Below are 13,286 nucleotides of genomic sequence, written 5' to 3' on the forward strand. Positions count from 1 at the left end.
GTAAGTACAGAGTTACAGGCGGACATCTCAGCTCTGTTAAGCTCTAAATGGGAGTACTAAAGTTGGTACTGTAAGGTTTCAACAGAATCAGTGCAATAAATCCGATTTAATGGTTAAATCGAATTTAATGTCGCCAGTGTACAAAGTATAACTTAAGATGTTGTTGCTTTAATTGCTGAAAGTTTCCAGTAGCTGTTTTATTGTTGTACACGGTTTCAGTCCTGCAGACAGCCTTCTGCCCTCCTAGGGAGACTTGCTAACTTCTCCCAGGAAATCTGACAATCGAAGCCTGCACTGGAGAGAAGCATTACCTACCTCCCTGCAGAAAGCCGCCCATATGTTGGCCCAAAAGCCCAGCTTCAAAGTAGAAGCAGCCTTTGAAGGGCAATGGATCATACATGAGAGAGGGACTGCTTCATTGTTTAGGTAGACAGGCTGCCAGTAGGGACAGGGAATAGGAAACCAGTTGCCAAACTGGTTTTCCAGGTGCGTGTAGCCCCCTTGGTAGCCACGCTTCCGGTTTGGGCTAGGGAGCTCTGGACGCCGAGAGAATGCTTCTGCCATGTTGGAAGTGGGCAGAATGGTGCATCCTTGGCAAACCAGATGACGCACTTTGTAGGAAGTGGTCACCAGGAGGGAGGGAACATGGTAGCCCTTTATCTACCAAAGACATCATACCTTGAGAGCATTGCCTTAACATCAGAAGGACCCCTCTGGCACTCCTTACTCTGATCTCAACTGGATTAGAAGAAGGACCGAAGTAGGACCGCCGTGCTGCACCGAAGAAGCGGTAAATAGACTGCACCTGCTGAACCTGGTGGTAAGCGAAGGGAAAGTTATTGTTATTGTTATTTTAATTTTATACCGCGCCTAATCACCTGCAGGCCTCTAAGCGCCCGGAAAGATGGAATAGGACAATAACACAACAAGGTCAGAACAAAAGATCGCATTGGATTAAGCCATGCTCAGGCTTCTCCTGAACAGTAGCGTTTTCAGACTCTTTCGAAATTTTAAGAGGTTTCCTTCCTCACGTAGCCCTCCAGGCAAGTTGTTCCACAGCTGGGGAACCAATACCGAGAAGGCTCTGCCTCCCTTCGTCACTAGCCTGTACCGAGAGCAAGTCAACAACTGCAAGTCCGAGGACCGAAGTGATCTCGTCGGGCAGTACAGTTGTAGGCGCTCCTTGATATAGGCCGGAGCCTTACCATAGATGACCTTATGGGCTGTACACAGAACCTTGAATTCCACTCTCTCTTTAATTGGAAGCCAATGTAGGTTTTGTAGTAGAGGAGTGGCTCTAGACCTCCTAGGGAGTCTAAAAATAAGTCGGGCAGCATCATTCATTAGAACCTGAAGCCTATTAGTAAGGGTTTTCGGTAGGCCAAGATAGAGGGCATTCCCATAGTCGATTCTGGAAATGATAGTGGCAGTTACTATTGAGCGCATCATGGGCTCTGAAAGGATAGGGGATAACTTCCGCAGTTGCCGGATGATATTAGTACAGCTGCCTACCACCGACGCGATCTGATGCGCCATCGATAGGTCAGCATCCAACCGAATCCCCAAGCTTTTTACAGCCAGGCTTGGTTTTGGGGCCGGGCCCAACTCCATGGGCCAGTAGAGGTCACTCCAAGGTGAGAGGGTGGATGGTATAACCAAGATCTCAGTTTTGTCAGGATTGACTTTTAAAAGGTTATCTGTCATCCATCGTACCGTGAACCTCAGGATGTTCTGGGATTGGAGTTGTGCGGCCGAGGTGTTATTTATACTTAGCAGCAACTGCGTATCGTCCGCATAGTTGAAGACTTTACAGTCCATCGCAGCCAGCGCAGCGATCAGGGGTTGCAGGTATAGGTTGAATAGAAGTGGGGACAGGGCCGACCCCTGCGGTACTCCCCACTCTAAAACCCCGACCTCAGATGTTTCATCCCCCAGTTGTATCCTTTGGGTCCTGCCTGTAAGGAAGGATTCCAACCACTGCAGCGCCGAGCCCTTAATCCCAAAGCTCTTCAATCTGTCCAAGAGCAGGGTGTGGCTGACAGTATCGAACGCCGCTGATAGATCTAATAAAATCCGGGCGCTCGCTTTCTTACAGTCAGCCCTACCTCTTAGTTCGTCCAGCACCGAGAGCATCACCAACTCGGTGCTGTGGTGTGCTCGAAAACCTGCCTGTCTATCGTGGAGTAGATGGTGAGATTCCAGATAGCAGGACAGGGACTGAAGAACGTGTTGCTCAAGGATTTTTGAGAGAAAGGGCAGCTGGGAGATGGGACTGTAGTTCTTCAACACAGCGGGATCTGACCCCAGCTTTTTCAATAAGGGTCTTACCCGCGCCTCCTTAAGTTCACTCGGCAGGTATCCCATGTCTAGCGATCTATTAAGGAGAGAGATGATGTATTCCTCCAATAAGGGACGCGCAATGCGAAAGATCTCAGGTGGGCAAGGATCAGCTGGGGAGCCAGATTTAATTTTACACATCAGTTGTTCCAAGATTAGTGTATCCATCTGTGGGAACATTCTAAGAGAACAGTCGCTCGCCTTATTTAAGGCAATTGCAGTCCCTGTTGCCGCCATATTCTCTATCTCCTGGACAATGATCTTCACCTTCTCCAGGAAATAGGTCTGGAAGGTATTACAATCAAAAGGGGGCTTAACATTATCAGGCTTCTTACTCAGCTCAGCCAAGATTTTAAAGGTTTCTTTCTGGATATTAGTGGCCTTGCTTAGGCGCGACTCAAGATAGTCCGCTTTAGCTTGAATCATAAGTTTTTTATATTGGTGGAGAAAGGCCTTATAGGTATCCCTATCAGTATCCTGCTTGGATTTCCTCCACAGCCTTTCTAATCTCCTTAGCTTGGTTTTGGTTTCCCTTAAGAGCGGAGTAAACCAGGGAGCTTTCCCAGAGCCCTTGATTTGCTGTGTTTTCACTGGCGCGATCTGATCGATGGCCCGAATCAAACATCTTGTTAGATCAGAGTAGTCTCGGTCCAAATTACAATCTGGCTCTAAAACCTGGGGGGGGTTCCAAATGTGCCTCAGTCAGGGCTCTCAGATTGACTTCAATCCATTTCCGGGTTTTCCTGAAGCTATGTGAGTTATGAACAGCCCCATTGCTAAGGGGGACCTCACACGAGACCAAACAGTGATCCGACCAGACACAGGGCGCTGCCTCACTAAATGTTAGAGTGGCATCGGTGGTCCACATAAGGTCAAGAGTGTGCCCTTTTTCATGCGTTGGGGTATCCACAATCTGTGTGAAGTCCAATGCGGACATTAATGTGTCTAACTGGCGCATAGGTGAATCCCAGGTGGGCTTATCCCAATGTAAATTAAAATCCCCTGTAACCAAGATTTTTGTATATCTTGACCTAAGGTCAGATATAATAGGACAGAATAAGTCAAAGAAGGTAGGGGTTGCCTTCGGCGGACGATAAACAGACCAGATCACCCAACACACATTGTTTACTGTGACCTTTACCCCAAGAAGATCGGCTAAGTCAATCGTCTCAGTTAGTATTTTTTCAACCGTCATGGTCTTCCTATACAAAATAGCTACCCCACCCCCCGTGAGCCCCCCTGGGCGGTTATGCCACATTATATCATATCCGCTTGGTACAGCGGCGATGATATCCGGTAACGAGTTCTCATCTGTCCAGGTCTCTGAAAGAGTCAGGACATCGATGTCACTATCCTGAAGCATATTATATACCTCCAGATGATGGCAGTGCAACGAGCGGGTATTAAGGCTCGCTATTTTTAACGTGGAACATTTATTCAAGGCAGGTGTGACCCCAACATTCCGAAAGATACTGTACTTTTTAAGCAACAGCAGGACTGCTTGGTCCAACATGGGCTCGCCTCTATTCAAAGATTTAAGCATTTCTGAAGAGTAAGTGCGACGGTAGCCAGCCGTCCCAGCCCCTGCGCCCGCCTGTGCGCGGACGGGCGCAGACGGGCTGGACTCTGGCGTGACTCCGGCGATGCTCCGGCGTGCCTGCAGCGCGTGCCCGCTGCGCGTCAGCATGGCCCGTTTTAAATACCGGTCTAGCGTCCTTGCGACGACTAGACCGTGCGCAGCTTCTCTAGGCCGCCCCCCCAACCCAAGATGTCCGCCGCAGTGCTGTCTGTCAGGAGAAGGACCCGCTCCAAACGCGGTGAGTTTTACAATTATGGTGCAAGTAAGTGGATTCTTAGTTAAGAGCCTAAAAGCGGCAACAATACACAACAAATAAACAAATATTCAGCGATTTTTAAAATTTCCTTGTGTGAGCTCCTGTGAGCGCGCTGCACTCTGTAGTGCAACTCGCTCCGTTTGTCCTAATAGTTTCCAATCACAGGCCACCTAGTTTGCCCCGTTTAAATACCGGTCTAGCGTCCTTGCGACGACTAGACCGTGCGCAGCTTCTCTAGGCCGCCCCCCCCCAACCCAAGATGTCCGCCGCAGTGCTGTCTGTCGGGAGAAGGACCCGCTCCAAACGCTGTGAGTTTTACAATTATGGTGCAAGTAAGTGGATTCTTAGTTAAGAGCCTAAAAGCGGCAACAATACACAACAAATAAACAAATAAGTAAGTGGATTCTTAGTTAAGAGCCTAAAAGCGGCAACAATACACAACAAATAAACAAATAACAAAGTAACTGTGCCTGCTATGCCCTGCTCTTGGAGAAGTCTTCTCCAGAGCCCAGCCGAAGCAAGAGACTTTAGGGGTCAGTTGGCTGACCTCCTGTTCTCTGTACAGGAACACAACCGCTGTAGAAGCCTGCTGGGGCAAGTTGGTGGCCCAGAATCGTCAGAGCGCTGACACCCACTGTCGTGCAGCACCAGAGACCAAGACCTGACACCCAAAGTTGCACCTCAGTCCGCTGGACCCAGGAAATTCTTCAAAGTGCAGCTTGGTGACCCAGAAGAGAGTTAGCGCCCAGGGAAGGATTTTGCTGTGACCGCAATACTGGGCGGCTAGTAGCCCATTGTCGACTTGGCTTCTACCAGGACAGAGAGGACTTCGAGAGACATCGACCCAGTTACCAGGACCACCTCACCCCCTATGTGGACAGAGGAGCCACAGGAAGACTCCTATCTACCACATTGCACCCACAGCATCCTCGAGCATCTTCTGCATCCTGTATCCCGTACATCAGGACCACTTCCATAGGAAACCGTACCAAAGGGTAAAAGTGCCTGTAACTGACTGAAAACTGCTTTACCTGCTAAGGTAACTGTTTCTGAAGGCCTACCTCGTCGCACCGGACTAGCTATGTGTCATAGTTAGATGCCACATATAACTCTTACCGTAGTACAACCAGCCAAAGCTTTTGCTCAAAAAGATTGTTCGCAGGTTAGTAAAAAGTGGATATTTACTTTAAAGTCCATTTCTCCAGAAAACTCTGGTGAATCTTTTTCGGGTCTCTTGAGTGTCTCATTAGTTTTCTTCTTCAATTCTTTTGGTCCTGTTTAAATGTTTTACACTTGTTTCTTTGTGTAAGCTTTACTGCTCACAGCTACCAAGGATTGAGCTAGAGGTTTTAACAAATGAAGCCTACTGGTCCTAAAGGGGTTGGTAAGTGTATTACACAGTGAGGTCACACAACCACATCCCATCCCTTCAAATACACCATATACTAGAGACTTGCAGGCAAGTTAAATGTGCCATTCGGGCATAAGAATTGAATCACGGTTTAAGAGGCGAGCACAGGCACTTTAAAACTCTGCACTTTCCCCTTGCTACAGCTAGCCAATAAAAATGGGGTCCCAACAAAAATCCAGAGTGATCGGATATAAACGTCAGATTTCCTACACCTAGGCATCACATCTACCAGAGTATTGAGGTGGAGTAATTACATGATGACGTTTCCATAAAAACATCGGATCACTATATGAGCTGACAGTAATTCAATAGCAGGTGGCACTGTGGGGCCCTTACTGGATGTTTTCAATGGTAAAATTGTCCAAAATACATTTAAAGTTCTGGCTTATAAAAATACAGTTGCTAATAGGTTCGGTGATGACATTAAGAGATCTCCTGACTCCAGTTAGTTGACAACGGGCCTTAATCCCCATGTAATGCATGTGTTTTTTAGATACTGCCTTAAACAACTTGAAATGTTAAATAATGTAGTTAGGTGGCAAGCCTTCAGGTTAGAGTGGGAGTATGCAGTCTAGATGTACTGAACATTAATTTCCTGGCACCGATCATCTTTCCTCGGAATTTAGTATTGTAAGGGTCACTGATTGCAGGTGGCGGGAGGAACAGGTACCACTTGAATCTTTTAAGGATGCAGTGAAAGGTATGAGATGAATTCCGCTTTGTGTACCAGACACATCGCTTTGAAACCCATGTGCTGTTACACCAGAAGCCAGTGTAAGGAAGAGATAGCAGATGCTATATGGGCCCTGGATCTCCATCCCAATGCAGTTCTCGCAGCATAGCAACTTGTATGTAGGAAGACCCTGATAAATAGGATTATCCATCCGTGATTAAACGAATGCATCCAGTATCTGGAGTTTCAGCAGGAAAGTAAATAGATGACGAATGCGTTTTAGAAAATGCAGCTTGTGTAAACAGGATTTCACTCTGCTGAAACTTGGTCTGATATAGTTAACTATCTCTTTTGATGCCCAGCTTTCTAACTATAGGAATAGTGGGAGGAGGCATAGGCCCGATATCTCTGGTCCTAAGCAGGGCTCCCCGAGGGCGACGGCACAAGGGAACATAAAATCTGGCTTATCTCCATTTAATTTATTTTAAGGTACTTTGAGCTCATCCAGTGATGTAGCTTGGTTGTGCAGTACTGTAGTTGGTTGATGGAGAATCTCTTCTCCCCCACATACCTTTACAATAATCTGGGCATCATGCACGCATAAGAACATACCACCTTCAAAAGAATCCTTCAAATTAGCAAGGAGGGTCTTGTACAGGTTAAAAAACAAGGATAGAAACAAATCCTTGAAGTATCATTATGGATGCACATCATCTTTTTGGTCTATGGCCACCGGGATGCCTGAATCTCTTGTAAGATAAACGTAATTGTCAGTCAGATTGAATTACAAATATATAATTTAATACGTGAAGTTTAACATAAGCTAAAAAGCGTTTTCACATGAGGCTAGCGTGGTGGGTACTCCTTTTATATTCTGCGTTTCACTTTAGAATAATGATCGGGCTAACAAAGAACATATGCTGGTTAAATTTTAAAATTATTGAATGGTCCAGATTGAAAGCAAACTAAGCAGTTTCTTGAGGCTGATTAACCAGTATTATAGATTCTGTGTACAAAGGTCCACCAGATAAATAATAAATTGGTTTTAACAAAGTGATCTGCTTTCACGGTTTATGACCCCTGTCATTTTGTTAATATACCATAAACCAAGCTGTATTGTATGTCATCAGATGAAGATGTCCTGTCCTTTTCAGCTGGCTGTGAGTGTTGCAGATGTGTACCTGAAAGACCTATGTCCTGGCCATAGAGGCCTATGAAAAAGTCTGTCTCCAGTGCTGCTAAGTAAGACCCAAGGAGGCTGGTGATCCTGTTGCTCTGTGGTACTTTAATCGGGTTCTCAGCAAGCTGACTAACAAGTCTTGAGTTGTTAACCTTATGTGCCCCCTAAAACATTTAGTAGAAGACACTTTTCATATGAGCCATAACGTTGGCCATGTCCATAGATGAACCCCTGCTAACCCAGCTAAGGCCACCATTGCTAGTGGATAACCTCGTGCATCGCCTGTTGCCTCGCTGCATACAGCCCAACCTCCCGGGAGTCCAGGCATGCTCCACCAGGGCTAAAGCAGTGGTGAAGGCCTTCCCCACGTAGGCGTATGTCTGAGATCTATACGTAGTGGCTACTTGGGCTACCCCACAGCCGCCGCCGACACCATGCTTGAGAGGACATCCTCCCAGAGCGATGATAAACTCGACCAGGAAGGAAGTTGTGTGTCTAGCCTTAGACTACATAATGGCCTTTTCCTCCTTCCTCCTTTTTAGTTTCCAGTTTTTGTGGAATTACCCACAAGGCGATGCTGGTAAAGAGCCAGGATGTAAGAGTAGGATAAAGTTCTCTTCATGGTGACTCAGATACTTTGAGCCCATAGACCCATCACCGCTATTCACACCCTTGCAAGGACCCTCCGGCCATTGGCCGGGCAACGTTCACTGATTGCCTATTTTTTTCTTCGAATTAGAGGAGCCTATGTAGGAGTAGGATGTGTACTGAACTATACCACTCCACATAGCATTAAAAAAAAAGTGCGCTTGGCTTTGTGATGCATCTTGCATACGGTTGTCAAGTGCATCATGGTGTTCTAGTTGTCCTCTGGAAAAAATATATAATTGTATTTGTGTGTATATTGTTTTTTTTATGACATATGCAACTTGGCTGTGTTTTTTTTAATTGACTGTTTTCATGTTTTTTTTTTGTAGGTGAGGAAAATAGCAGCAGAATACTACGACAAGCTGCCCCAGTACCACTCCTGGGTGACTGTGTTATACGATTTCATTATGGATGACACAATCAGCCCATATTCACGCATGAAACGGAAACTCACCGGTGAAGTTAAACAGGAGTAAAACGTACCCTAGGAGTAACACCGTGTCCTGAACAAGGAGCTCTGCATACTTCAAGCAACTACGTTCCATCGACAAAATCTACTCGAGTGTTTGCTCTTCTTCATTGTTAGATGTATATTTATATTTTCTGTCTGGGTTTAATAAAGAACAACCACAGCCAAGTTTATAAATGTGGCAATGTCTAGACCTAGCCTATCTGATGCACAAGCATTTCATCAAGATACATTTCACTTATTTTTACAGCTGTTAGGCTCGTCTCCCCTAGATGTTTTTTTTTTATTATTTCTTTAGCGTTCCATCGTATCCAAAATGCTGCCCTCTGGAGTGAAATGAGCCCTGGGCCACAAAAACTTGCACGGTTGTAGCAGGGTACTCTCGATTTAAAAATGTTCTTCTGACTAGGGTTGGATCAGCGTTTTGAAATATTGGGCGGTATGTATGTATATGGCAAGTTACTTTCTGTGGGACCCAATTCATTTTGTTTTTCTTAATATGGCTGATTAGTTTGTAAAAGTGTCCTTTCGAGTTGTTTAAGCAGAGTTGTTTTAGTATTTTAAATTATTAGTCTTGCGAGCTACAGAAGTGATTTTCCACGGACCTCCATTTAATAGGTTGTTATGTCTCGATTACAGGTTATCACCACCTCGGGAAATCTATAGGATCACGTGATTAAGAAAGGTTTTTGTGTCTAGATAGCTTAGCATTTCATGTTCTCAGTGTTATATTTAAAATAGTTATGCTTTCACGTTATTCAAAAAAAAAGTCCCTCTGCACACATTATGAGCACTGCCTGTGCGCCGGAAGTAGTTATTTTGCTTCCAGGTGATAAAAGCTTTTCATTTAAGTTCTCATTCTAGAGAATATATTGCTCAAACCTTTTCCTCAGTTAGCGTTTATTTGGATTTTTTAAACCAATTGAAGTCGTCCATTTTGCTATTTGTGCTGTGAGTGGGCACATTGGTGGATCAAATCTTGCTACTGCTGTTTCTCCAAACCCCCACTATTTAGGAGTTATTGCACTTTCTAGTCCAGGTTATCGTTTGAATCCATGAATTGAAGAAGAATAAATGTGCCGTGTTGCACTCAAATCTAAAATACCATGTTTTTTCAGAACATTATTGAAGCGTAATATAATATATCCATTGTTTCCCGAATGGAAACTGTGCCTTGTTTTTTAATATCCGCAGACCACACCCATGGACTCTGCAGTCTTTAAAAACGTCTGGTGGTAACCTGAAGTATTTCTACGTGCGTCCCGTTGAATCAAACTGTTTCTGTCCGTTATTAGTTGATTGACTTTGCAAAAATCTCTTTACAAACAGATGGCATTTAGTGATGTGCTTTTTTTTCCAGTCAAAGTCTTCTAAGTAATTCCAAGGTGTCTATCCGCGCGAAGTCTTTTTTTTCTTTTTTCTTCCTCTTTGACCCTTTGTAGCAGTCCTCTAGGCATGGGTGGAATTAGTTGCGACTGCCTTTTGGGGAGAAGCGCATATTGTGTGAAGGAGACGCGCTTTCTCTTTTCCTCAGTCATCACTTCCCCTCATAGTGCTGCACGGTGCACTGCCACGTGTAACCTATTTTACTTCTCTCCACACCCAGCTCCATTGCCCGTCTGACAGAGGAGAATCAAATAGCAGTCCCGGACAATGACCCTTTTCACAACGGACATGGTCACCATGCTGTTGGCATAATGAGAGCACGCACTATTAAATGTAAACATTTTATTCTGAACCGTATTGCTCTACCGGCAGTTTAGATGCCTATCTTTTTTTGCAAGGTTTTTTTTTTTGGAGTAACCAGATGACCCAAAAACTGGACTCTGTTGTAAAGGTGATTCAGCACAATGTTGTCAGTATTATCAAATGATATGGCAAAACAGACTTTGGACTCATTAAAATACTTCCCACCTACATTTGTTTGTTTTTATGTTCTGTCTTTTGTCTTATCTATTAGATCTGAAGATGCACTGGCCATTGGTAGAATCTCTTTGCCACTTGTAATGTACACCAAAACAAAGAAACCAGTGCAGTATAATTAACGTTGGCTAGTTCCTGTAATTGTGTATACTACTTCAAGACCTCAATTAATGTATAATTTAAAACGAAGCACTAAGTGTCTCAAGCAGATGACCAAAATACATTTTAAAAGACTCTTTGCTTTCCTTCTGAGGTTAGTTGCATCTCCTGGCACTCGAGTATCTCACTTCCATCTTACCACCCAGTGCCACTCCCAGAGTAACCCAAATACGCATTTGACCACTGATAAGTCTGTTTTAAAAGTTGCGATTGTGTTGCCTGCGCGGATCCCATGTGAAGTTTACATGGTCAGCGACTGGCTGCCGCCCCCTCCCCATCTGACCACACCAACCCCTGACACATGAACATGAGACCTGGTTATCTTTGGAAGGCGGGAGGTCGCAAGACCACCCGGCCGTATTTATTAAGATATGAAATTAAAAAAGGTTTTTTAATTGCATGGTCAACAATTTATACAAAAATCAACAGGACATTAGATACAGTATTGTCAACAAGTTTGAGACACTAACCTTAACAGAAACTCTAATACAGATTGTTTCCTAACCGAATCTAACATCCTCATCTCGATTTTTGTATACTACATTTCTGGCCATATGGCAAGGTCGCTAACCGGTGTCAGGTCCGACTAGCTGCGCCTCACCTAGAGATGTGCGCATGTGCAGCCGGGCCTGGTAATTACCCGGTCTACGCCGTGAACTCCATTTACCCACTAAAGGAGGGCCCTTACTCTGCGCCATCCGGTGACATCATAAGTATGCGCGCGCGGGGTGGCTACCAGCCTACGGAAAGCGTGACTACTCCAACCCGCGCCCCTTTGAAGCACCAGTTACCTTGCCTCTGAAGTTCTCGGAGTGGCCTATGGCCCATCCCCCTGGGCGGGAACCTCCATAGGATGATGCCCGCCCCCTCAGACCTTAAAATAGCTGCTCACCGGTCATGACCTTACCGCCACAGGCCAGCATTGTTAACCGACGATATGGCCTCCCCCCCAGCTAGACCCAAATCAGGAGAAAGCTTGTTTAGCAAATCCCTCTAACCAGGCCCAGAGATTGTTAGACCACAAAAGATTCCCCGCCTCAGTCAAGTGTACTCCATCCCCTAGGTAATACTGTTCGCCCCAGATACACCCATGTGGAATCGTCTGCAACCGGGGGGCCCGAAATAGTTTGTCCAACTGTGTGTTGATCCTCTTTACCGAGTGATTCAACGCCCTAACAGAGACCCCCCCTCGCCACTGCCACCGAGGGATAAGTTGCGACCATACTACCGGACAAGTCCTGGCCACCCACCCCGCAGTGGAGATGATCTCCTCAATAAGGATGCGTCTCCCCAACTTGGCCAAATCATTCTCCCCCAGGTGAAGTATCACCACTGACGGGGGGGGCGGGCTGCTGAGCTAAGAGTCCCTGGAAGAAGTCCCTGAACTGGTTGAGACATAAACCCCCCCTCCCAAAGAATGAAATGTCAAACCCCTTTTGCGCGGCCTTTAACCTACGGTCTCCTGAAAGAAAAACACATTCAGCACGCCTCACATAAGAGTGACCTACGATCCAAACCATTTTCTTGTGTTGATCCCGATGCTTGTTCCGTGATGGCGTAGATCGTTGATGCCCGGTGGCGAGTTCCTCCCCTGCGTCACAGGTTTGAGAAACTGCAAAAAACCAGAAACAAGCCGGGCGTGAGCACCATCCTGTCACAACATGTCAATTCGCACATATCGCTTATAACATTCAGAGGACCATCTCCCAATTTCCTTCACATTATTAAATGGGAGGCCCCTTGCCACTGCCTCAGTTGCTGCCCCAATCCTAAATGAGTGAGTGCCAAATTCCTTGGGGTCAAGACCTGCCTGTCTGACCGTCAGCTCCAAGACCCTTCTAAACTGGTACCTGTTCAAGGGCGTACCGTCGGCGTGACACAAAAGTGCACCCCCCGCCGTGCCCCCCGCTGTTTATGGAAGACTTCCACATGAGCTACCGGGCAGCAAGGATTGGCACGGGCTCGGTGGAGCACTATGGTGTGACCCCGTGACTCCTGGTCGGTTTTGGACTTCTGAATTGTCACCCACATTGTATCCTCCCTGATTTTTACACAGGCCCCTTGTAGGCCGCCCTGCTGATCATGTTTGGACGCTGCCACCAACTCGCCAATTCTCAGAGCCCCATAGAAGGCCAGGGAAAATGCAGCTTTGAACAGAAGTACCTCCCACTCCGAGCTACATACACTGTGAAGTGCCACCAATAAAGTTGTCAGCCGTGCTAGCCCGATGGGCCTTCTTTTATCTGCAGGGTGACCCTGTAAACGGCGCCAACCCCTCAAGGCCTTGCGCACCATAAAGGTGTTAGTGGGGTCTCGCATGCCCCTAGCCTGCGCAAAGAAGGAGACCGCCGCCCTATGCCTGCTCGCAGCTGCTACGGAGCGCCCTTCCCTGTGCATCCATTCCAAGTAAGCCGCAAAGCTGTCCTCCTGTGCCCACCTAACCTCCCATTCCTGCCCCAAGAAAGTACGGTAAGAGAAAAACGCCCCTTCGTAAGCTGTCTTGGTCCTGGGGGCTAAGCTAGCAACCACGAGGTCCTGTAATCTGGGGCACCAATCTGCCAAAGTACTGCCGGGAAGTGAGCCGGAGAGGGGTCTGCTGAAGGAAGATGTTCCCTGAAAACCTGCATTTTAAAGCGAGAGAGGGAGTCAGC

The 13,286-nt window shown here is 46.3% G+C and overlaps 1 protein-coding gene across 1 annotated transcript in view; it reads left to right on the top strand.

The window, feature by feature from the left end:
* Positions 1-10,470, top strand: part of DEGS1 (delta 4-desaturase, sphingolipid 1) — a 54,897-nt gene extending 44,427 nt beyond the window's left edge. The window contains exon 3 of the mRNA XM_086927966.1: positions 8,414-10,470. Coding sequence (XP_086784092.1) covers positions 8,414-8,560 — 147 coding nt within the window. The 3' untranslated portion in view covers positions 8,561-10,470. The remainder of the gene's footprint in view (positions 1-8,413) is intronic.
* Positions 10,471-13,286: the final 2,816 nt, after the last annotated feature.

The sequence above is a fragment of the Lissotriton vulgaris genome, chromosome 6 (assembly GCF_964263255.1).
Source record: "Lissotriton vulgaris chromosome 6, aLisVul1.2, whole genome shotgun sequence".
NCBI lineage: Eukaryota > Metazoa > Chordata > Amphibia > Caudata > Salamandridae > Lissotriton > Lissotriton vulgaris.